This window comes from Perognathus longimembris, chromosome 28 (assembly GCF_023159225.1).
Source record: "Perognathus longimembris pacificus isolate PPM17 chromosome 28, ASM2315922v1, whole genome shotgun sequence".
NCBI lineage: Eukaryota > Metazoa > Chordata > Mammalia > Rodentia > Heteromyidae > Perognathus > Perognathus longimembris.
Window position 1 is genome coordinate 83,000,746 of NC_063188.1, and position 10,439 is coordinate 83,011,184.

At 42.6% G+C, this 10,439-nt stretch overlaps 1 protein-coding gene across 1 annotated transcript in view; it reads right to left on the bottom strand.

Moving 5' to 3' along the window:
• LOC125343382 (amine oxidase [flavin-containing] A) overlaps nucleotides 1-9,588 on the bottom strand; it is a 62,537-nt gene extending 52,949 nt beyond the window's left edge. The window contains exon 1 of the mRNA XM_048335775.1: nucleotides 8,350-9,588. Within this exon, the coding sequence (XP_048191732.1) occupies nucleotides 8,350-9,181 (832 nt within the window). The 5' untranslated portion in view covers nucleotides 9,182-9,588. The remainder of the gene's footprint in view (nucleotides 1-8,349) is intronic.
• Nucleotides 9,589-10,439: the final 851 nt, after the last annotated feature.

Consider the following 10,439-nt stretch of genomic DNA (forward strand, 5'->3'; position numbering starts at 1 on the left):
GTGATCACTGGACATGGTTAATATGTAATTAGCTCTCAAAGCTTATCATTTGGTTTTTAAGTTATTATTGATCCTCTTACCTATTCAATCAATTAAATATTATTAATAAGTGGAGCTTTGTTTACTTTGGCCTAGCAGCTAGAAAAGGCTTTTAAATAAAGACTCAGAGACTTCATAAGGAAGGTGTGAATGAGAACCTGAGAAGAGACGCAGGTGCTGATTTCATTCAGTGGTGGATGTCAGTTTGAAAGATGATGCAAACCATTCCCAGAATAAAGCATAGGAGAAAACCAGTTGAGGAGTAGGTATGAAAAGGAAATCTGAAGATACAGACCTTCATGAAGCAAACTGCTAAGAGGAGAAACCAGAATATATATCACATATTGCTTAATCCAACCTTTTATATGACAAAAACTGCAGCTCAATGACATTATATTTTCCTCATACACAACATTAAACAATATAGCAGCAAACGGATAATTTGAAGGGAAAAGCAAACTGCTAGTGGGGATACACACACACACACACACACACACACACACACACACACACACACACATCGAGGAGGAGAATGTAGCCAAAATATGCAATGAAATCAAGGCAACTGAGGGGAAGGCTTGGGTTAGAAAGGATGAGGGAGATTGATGAAAGGTGTGGTATGCATCAAGATGCATTGTACTTATAAACTTATTTGTTGAAGGGGTGAGTCCTTTGTACAAGTACTTAAAATAATTTTTAAAATTAAAAAAATTAATTAAATTACACGTATATGCATATCTATCTATCTATCTCTCTCTATATATACATATATATATATATATATATGTTGCAATAAAAGGGTAACGCCAGTGGCTCATGTCTGTATTATTCTGTAGGCTGAGATCTGAAAGGTCACAGTTTGAAGGAGGCTGGGGCAGAAAAGTCTATGAAACATCACCTACAAAATAACCAATAGATAGGTATGGCTGAAGGCATTGCTCAAGTGTTAGAGCACAAGCCATGACTGAGCAAGAAAAAAGAGACCACCCCACAAAAAAAAAAAATCCTGAGTTCAAGCCCCAAAACCAGCACATACAAAGTGGGTGGAATAATCTCACCAATCAACTTGTCTGAACTAAAAATACTAACCCAACCCTATCATCAGGAAATCTATCCATCTCGCACATGCAAGTATATTCCTTAGACAAGTACTTATTGGGTGATAGCATTTTCTAAACTACAGGGCTCAGCATTTTTGCAAGCCAAGAGTGATATAAAGCTACATGTGATATAAAACTGAATGATATAAAATGATATTAAACTGAATGTGATATAAAACTATAATATCTCAGTTATATTGGTATACCAATCTAGATACACATAAATCCAAACACTGCAAAAGTTGTCATATGTTAAAGTATGCTACAATTGCATAGAGTACATGACCCAATATTAATCAAGAGCTTCTACCATTATTTTTCTCCAGTATTGTTCTGTGATTCATAGAATTATATGACACTTATACCTACCATTAAACCCCCCTTTTGACATTAACTGAAGGTTATGTATAAGTTCAAATCAATTAGGATTGAGTACATGCTCAAATTGCCCATTAAATGTCAGATCCATCCAAAAGCTCATTTAACAATAAAGATTTTAAAAAATCAGAACTCAAATAAATGCAATTCTTATATTCTTTACTCATCAATTAAAAGCTTTATACAGTCAAGTAAAAGTAACCTAGTTTATTTTTAATAAAAATATGGAGCACTGAGGCAAAAATTTATTCTAAGAGGCAAAAATTCTCAATTAACCAAAGGGTGTATAAATAATAAGGCAACAAAAATAAGTGCCATTATTGTTAGATGGAAGCTTTTCTGAATAACTGCAAAACCACACAGTATGTGCTGCCAAGTTCTAGGTTAAATATCTAAATGGTTCTTGAAAAAATGATTCTTGTGTGACACATTTCAGTTTAAAAAAAAAGGAAATTGAGGTATGTTGTGCCCTCAATTGTTGTAATTTGGAACATTAATCATCTTGCAAAATGGCTTTTCTGTCTCCGATGCTGAGAAAAATTCAATCTCCACTGATCTCTGGGTAACTAGGACTTCCAATTCTCTTAGTGGAATGGAAGTGGGCTCCCAGGACAAAAACAGGACGGGGTGGGATTCTACTGCTCAGACTATTTAGCTCTTCCTAAATGACACTGGCATTTAATTACAAAAGCAGTCCTATGACTAAGGTGTTTTCATTGTGGTAACCATTCACAGTTCTTACAGGCATGAAAATCATGGGCAGACATGGCACAATGACTTATCTCAGTAGCTAGTCGCATCACCTCCTCAATGGGGATAGAAAGCAACTATTCCCCCTCCCACACTTCTGACACAGGCTTAAATTAAGTACTGCTTATATCTAGCTTACATCCTCATAACTCTCTATTGGTTCTCTTCTGGTCACTACTGTTGGGTTAAAATCCTTTTGTTTCTCTCAAGGTCCTAGTACTTTATTCTCATTCAGAACATTAATGATTATCTCACTATATTCTTGTTAATTATTTTCCCACTGAATTGCTGCTTCCAAAAGATTAAAGGCACCTTACAGGGTGTTATTCATCTTTATATCTCTCTTTCCTGTGATCTAGCCACTGCTTGGTACATCGTAGAGATTCTAAAAACTATTCACAAGTCCAGGAACCAGAGCTACCTCTACTAATAATGAGTTGCTTAGAGGGATAAAGCAAGCCACTTCTCTAGATGTGTTTAGAGCTACAGTTAGACTAAGGAGATACCGTCAAGAGGATTACAATCTTAGGTGATTGGAGTACAAAGCCTTTTAAAACCCCTTTGATCCAAACACTCCGGAATCCCAAACACACTCAAGAAATAGAGAATAGTTTCTCTTTTCCTTATTTCTATCTCTAAAGACAGACATTTCAGAAATGCTCAGATAAGGGCAGATACTAAATCTCTCATCACTGGTTTTCTGTCATTTGTTCTATTTGAAGTGAATCATGAGTAAAACCTAACATCTAAAAGCAGTGGCTAGACCTCTGTCCTTAAAATCAAATTTAAAAATAAGATGCAAAAATAAGCATAAATTGCTAAGTAAAGATTATAAGCTGGGGCTGGGAATATGGCCTAGTGGCAAGAGTGCTTGCCTGGTACACATGAAGCCCTGGGTTCGATTCCCCAGCACCACATATATAGAAAACAGCCAGAAGTGGCGCTGTGGCTCAAGTGGCAGAGTGCTAGCCTTGACCAAAAAGAAGCCAGGGACAGTGCTCAGGCCCTGAGTCCAAGGCCTAGGACTGGCAAAAAAAAAAAAAAAAAAAAAAGATTATAAGCTCTACAAAATAAAGAAAACAATGGAAGCAACAATGATGAAGGAAAGGATCTTCACTCAGGTATTATAGGCTAGATATGAGGAAAGAAACACTTCCATGTAAAGATGAAACCAAAGGGGGCATGAGGGTACAAAATAAACATAGTGTAGCACTGGAACAAGATGCAGTGTGACTAAAGTTCAAGTCCACATTGGGGAAAAGTGGGTAATCTAGTTTTTCAACAAAGTAGGTACAGATATTTCTGGGTAAGGAGGGGGACAGGCTTGACAATGTGATAAAAGGAGACCAGAATGCCTTGACCATAGAAGAGACATGAAGAAATTAGTATTTAAAGCAAACCAATACTTAGGATGGATTTTTTTCCAAGACCTTCCATTTCCTTACAAATGGGGCAATGTCATTCTTTCTGATAGAGGCATAGAATTCCATTGTGTATATGTTCCACATTTTCTTAATCCACTCATCTACTGAGGTGCATACATGTACGTGTACTGGAACTAGGGAAGGGAAGAGGAATATCAAAATCGAGAGACAAAGGATAGAATGACAAACCAAGGCAACAGCAATACTTACAAAAACCAATCTGGTGTAAACCAACTGCACAACTAAGGGAGGGAGGGAATTGGGGAGAGGGGAAGGCAGGGGAAAATTAGGGAAGAGGTAACAAATTGGATAAGAAATGTACGCGCTGCCCTATGTATGAAACTGTAACCCCTCTGTACATCACTTTAACAATAAAGAAATTTTAAAAAAGAATAAAGTAAAACAGAACCAGGAGAATAATGTACGCAGGATGGATGTGAAGGGATAATCATATCCGCAGAGCATGGTCACTGGGAAGATATTATAACCATGTAGGCTTCAGGGCTCATAAGTCTGTCCTGAGGATAGGGACAGGAGAGTGGTACTAGGGAGGCAGAAAAGGAATTAGCCCAAGACAGAAGCTAAACACTCTGCTAAAAGGTGCAAGAGGTCTATGGATGTATACAGTGGTGAGGCCCTGTGTTAGATCCCTAGCACATTAAAAAAAATTAAGGAACAATGTGTGGAAGATTAAAGAAAATGATGTTTTTAAAATGATGGAAAGAAAGTGGGGCTGGGAATATGGCCTAGTGGTAGAATGCTTGCCTCGTATACATGAAGCCTGGGTTCGATTCCTCAGCACCACATATATGGAAAAAGCCAGAAGTGGCGTTGTGACTCAAGTGGTAGAGTGCTAGCCTTGAGCAAAAAGAAGCCAGGGACAGTGCTCAGGCCTTGAGTTCAAGCTCCACAACTGGCAAAACAAACAAACAAACAAAAATGATGGAAAGAATGATGTTGGCAATAAGAGTCAAAGAACCCAGGAAGAGAAGCTGGAGTGAACAGCATGGTAGCTTCAGGACATGGTGAATCTTAGTATTTAAGTGTGAAATATCCACAAGCAGATAAAGTATTAGGCAGGAGTTTGGAAGAAGAAAAGGGTTCAAATTAGAGACTTAAGAGATTTCTACAGGTAAGGAAACACTGAAGCCCTAGGCTGAAAGTGGGAGAGAGTGGACAATAACCCTAAATTGATCAACAAAAGAAACATGAGATTATTTCTAAACTAGATGTCCACAAGAATATAAGCTCCAGTCAGGTATTAGTGACCCATACCAATAATCATAGCCACTCAAAAAGCTGAGATTTGAGGATTAAGATTTGGAGCCAGGAATTACCAGGAAAAAAAACAAAAACAGAAATTGAGTGACAGAGTACCAGCCATGAGGAAAAAAAGCCAAGTAAGAGAGTGAAGTCCAGAGTTCAAACCCCTGGAGGGGAGGGGATGGGAGCATAAAATAAATGAAAGGAATAAAAAAGAAACAATCAATGTGGAAATAAAAATTTAGGATCTTATGGTGTCAAAGAAAAAATGATTTAAGTGTTTAAAAATATATGGATGATAGAAGATGGATGATGAGCCACAATATGTTAAAGAAGCAACTAACAATAGAGAATAAGGGAAGGTGAGACATGGTTCAAAAATAATTGTACGCACTACCTGACTCATGTAACTGTAACCCCTCTGCATATCACCTTCATAATAACAATTTAAAAAAATAAGTAAAAGTTGAAAATTTTAAAAAGAAGCCAATAACAGAAGTGAATGTGTGGCTCAAGTGGTAGAGTATCAGCCTTTAACAGTTCAAGCTCCACTACTGGTGTGCGTGTGCACACAAACAAACACACACACACACACAAAATACAGGCATTGTCTATGAAAAACAACACTAACAAATTAGCAGGGTTGTTCCTCCCTCTCAACTGCTAACACAGCATATAAAATCATTTAATTAGTTATTAATAGAAAAAGGTTTAATGATTGTAAAATATTCTTTCAGACAAAATAACAAAAAGGGATCTATCAAGATACTGTTATTCTTTGTTCAAAAATAGTCACAGATCTCCAAATGTACATCAGTCTTTTGAGACATGATCTCACTAAGTAGTCCAGGTTGACTCAAACTCATGATTCTCCTGCCTCAGTTTCCCAATCACTAGGATAACAAGTGTGCCCCACAATGCCTAGCATTGGATCAATTCTGAGTAATGTCATTTAGAATATGTACTCTTTCAGGAGTTATGCTGAAGTGTGCAAGCCTGGCAAAAGTTGTAGAAAATATCCAAAAGCATTTCAAACCAGCACTGAGACAATTAAGTTCTCTAAAGTTCACTAGTATGCCTTTCACTTATTTATGAAACACCCAGTCTACATATAGGACCTAATATTAGGCAGACCTGAATCCACTTTTATTTTAGTTACAAAGTCTATGGAAAGACATCACAGACAGAAAACAATGTTTCTAGTCATTTGGGTATTAAAATCACTCAGATCTGAATGATAGAGATGGCATTTAGAAGAAAGACAAGTGTTTTGCCCAGTGTCACTGATGGACTAGAAGCTGGCCTCTGGAATAGTGGTATGAATTATTGTACAAGAAATGTCCTCTCTCCCTTTGAATAAAAATTAACAATAGTGACTACTAGTTTTGTGGGGCCTTACACAATTTGGATGCTCTCCTTAAGAAATAAGACAAAAAGCCAATAGGTGGTGGCTCATTCCTGTAATCCTAGCTACTAAGGAAGTTGAGATCTGAGGATCTGCAGTTTTCCCAGGCAGCAAAGTTTGAGATTCTTGTCGGTAACTAACTACCAAAAGTCAGGAAGTGGAGCTGTAGTTCCTGCAAGCACTAGCCTTGAGCAAGACAACTCCCAGGCCCTGAAATCAAGCCCCAGGACCTGCACACCCACACACAAAGAAGACCCAAGACAGCAAATTTGTGAATAAAGCATGAGAGGTTCATCAGCTATCTTCTAAATCAGCTTCTGTTATTGACCAAGTATTAGAATACAGGTGTGGAAAAGGAGAAACAGCAAATAACGAAGCAGATGTAAAATAAAAGACAAAACTCTATAAGGAATATTGGAAACATATTAAAAAAAAGGACAAAATAAAATCCCAGAAAAACTTCTGAACTGTGATATGGAAAGACAGAAATCCTTATTAATTCACACTACACATTACCATTATAATTATTTTCCAGTGATCAACAATCATGTCACTTCTAGAAAAGCTGACTGGAAGGACGAGTTGTTTTTTTTTTTTTTCTTTTAATACATCAGGCCATTTCATGGCAGGCAGTCACAAATATTTGTTGAGAATCAAGAGTAATGATTCTTTTTCTTATTCTCCACTAGGACCTGTTTTTCTCTGAAGCTCCAAAATACATGCATGTTTTTTTTTGCTGGTAGCGGCTAGAACTGTCAAAGCAATAATTCATACCAATCACTTATCCATATCCAGTGTTTAGGACTGTTTGCCCTTACCAAGCAAGACAAAAGTATCCAAAATTAATCTATAAAGATGTTCAGAGTCTCCTCAAAAGGAACATTTAGAAAAATGATTACTGTTGAAGTACCCTATTGCCTTCTACCTTCCTAAATCAGATCCTGCAAGTACATTTCTGAAATTATTAATACTTCTTGGGGAAAGACATAGATCACTGTGGAGGTCTAGCTACAGCTGAAACATACAATTCCTAAATTTTCAATATTTCACCAATTATGACAACATAAGTTGTAATAAAATATATCAATCTTGATGAGACTTACTAGAAGATACTGAAAAGGCTCATGTGCCCCTTATTTGTTCAGCTACAAACCCAAGCCAGGACCAGGGGACATAGTTGGAGCTCTGAGTAAAAAGAGAACACAACAGGACACTCCCTGACTTGCCCTTAGCTCTGGTTTCATAAAGGGATTCCCTTTGGGCAAAAAATGCCCTGCACTGAAGTTCTGAAAAAAATGGCAAAGGTTAGAAACACATGCTCACCCCCTCTTTTCATTGTTTAGCTACTTTTTCCTACAGGATTAAGCCTTTTTGTTCCTCATGGACCCAAATTTCTAAGGAAAAGTAATTTAAGGAAGCACAGAACTGGACTAATCCTACTACCTCAATACAACAGACATTCACAGGCTGGTGCTCTGCAAGGGAAAGCATGGACAATCAGGGAGGCAAAGCAGCCACCTCAGGAACTAAGAGGGTCTTAAGTGGCAGAAAATCGTTCAGCATCTTCCCAGCTGAGTGATTTATCTCAGGAGAGTTACTCAAACTCTTCACTTACTTGGTTTTGAAACTCCTCACTTATTTGGTTTTCTAAAACAGGGATGAATTTGGTACCCACCTCCTGGGACTATTGAGGACTGAGGAAATCCACATAAAATGCTAAATGTAACTGCACAACAAGAGCTCAATAAATATGCATCTAACAGCAACAACAGTAGTAGTAAAATCTTTGCCTCCCTTCCCCTAGTTCACACCACCAGTAAAAATGGCCCAACCCTCCTTCCCATTTAGCAAAATTTGGGATCCCAGCCACTGTTACAATCTTGCATGCACTAATGAGATCCCCCAAACACTACAAGGACACTGCAAGTTCCCCACTCTGGGTGAACCAGAGTCCCTCAAGCCAAGCCACCAGTTTAGGGTCCACACTAACCTGAGATACCGCCTCCAACCACGACTACGTCGAACATGTGGCCTGTAAGATTCGCCTTCTCCCGGTTCGCCATGCTTTGGTTGGGATGCTCCAGAGGCGTGGGTATCCAAGTGCCGAATGTGAAGGTTGGAACAGACCTTTCTAGTGACTCTTGCTGGGAGTCTGGGGGCGGAGCCGATCTTTCCACCCTTACCCGGGGAGAGCCGGGCCCAGAGGGCGGGGCAGCCCCTTGTGCTGACACTAGGGGAGCGCCTGGGGGCGGAGCTGATCTTTCTAGAGCTACCCGGGGATAGCCTGGCCCTAAGAATGATGAGGGCTCTTCTACAGACAATCGAGGGGTGTTAGTGGGTACAAAAGGAAATTGTATAGAACCTGTTGGGGAGCTGGCCGCCGGTGAGGGTATGAAGTACCCTACTCCAGTTGTTAGAGAATTGCTGGGTGTCGGAGGTCCTTGTACCGACAGTTGAGAAAGAAAATAGGGTGGAGAAGATACTGGTATGCTCATCCAAGGGTAGCTGGACAGATAGGGAGTGGTGTCTTGTGATGACACTCGGGGAGTATTACTGGGTGTAGGAGGTGTTGGTACCGACAGTTGGGAAGAATCTGGGGATCCCTGAAATCCTGATGAAACCAACACCCAAGGATAGCTGGACCTTGAAGAGATGGAGGGATCTGGGCCCGACCCTTGGGGGGTGCCGGCCACTGAGGAGGGCATGGACCCTTGTAACGTCCCTTGGGGAGTGCTAAGTACAGAAGTCAAGGAGGACCCGTGTACCGAAATCCGAGAGGACTCCAAAGGCTGGAGGGATTCCCCTGCCAATGACTGGAACATGCTAAGGTCAGGGCTGGAGGCATATGTGGCAGGAGGGTGGCTAAGGCCAGGGGCACTGAAGCTCCAGGAGCCACTCTTGGCCTCTGGGCCAGCCGCCTGCTCAGAACCGCTACTTAAGTGAGAGGGCACACCAGCGACCCAGGACCCAGTCAATCCCCGGCTGGACACATTTGACGACGGGGTGTTGGAAACTGGGTGCGAGGAGCCGTGCCACTGAGACTGGGAGCTCCACTCGGAAGGGCTAGACGAAGGAGCACCCGAGCTGGAGACGGGGGGCGGGGCCGCAGAGAGGGCCACGGCAGGGGCCACGGGTGGCACCAGCGGCTGCCGTGCTGGCTGTGGCTGTGACGACTGCGGCGGCGTTGGAGCCGGTGACGGCGCCGGACCTGAGGCCGGAGCTGAGACCAGAGCTGGTGGCGATGCCACAGCTGGTGGGGGCGACGCCAGAGGCGATGAAGCCGGTGACGGCGCCGGACCTGCGGCCGGCGCTCGCGCCGGGCTTGAGACCTTAGTAGAACCCTGGGTTTTGGCAGTGGATTCCCCCTCACGTCGCTTGCCGCGCCGGCCGCCGCCCCCGCCGCCCCCGCCGCCACCGGCGCCAACAACGCCGCCACTGCTGCTGCTACCGCCACCGCCGCCGGCGCCGCCGCCACCAGCACCGCCGCCGGCACCGCCGCCGCCGCGACCGCCACCGCCGCCGCCGCCACGACCGCCGCCGCCACGACCGCCGCCGCCTTCGCTACTGCTTACGCTGCCGCTGCCTTCGCTAGAAGCGACCGGGAGCTTGGCACTCATGGTTCTTAAACTCGCGCCGCTACCTTTGACCCTCCCCTACCGACGCTTGCCTTAGGGCCCCAGCAGTTACCGTCCCGCACTCTGAGGCCCGGCCCAAACGCCCGGCCCACACAGAGGCGGGGAGATGAGGTGTTGGTAGGATCTGGCTCCGCCTTCCCGCCTGCTGCTGGAGCGCGCGCGCGTGCTCGCGAAGAGGCTTCTATCTGGTAATTGCCGGGCGATACCACTGCGTAAGGGGGAGAGCGATGGCCAGGTGTTGGTGAAAGAGTAGATGTGGACGTGGTCGGTGGATTAGTCACCAGGTATTTTCATTACAATAATTTTATTTAAAGAGAGATGTGCTTCAGCGTGATCAGGAAGAAATCAAGTATTTGAAGGAAGCGACCATATAGGGTTTGGCGGCGGGTTGGCCTACCTCCACTTGGTGTGGCCCTTGGGTGACGTCACCTGAGTGCGCTGTGGC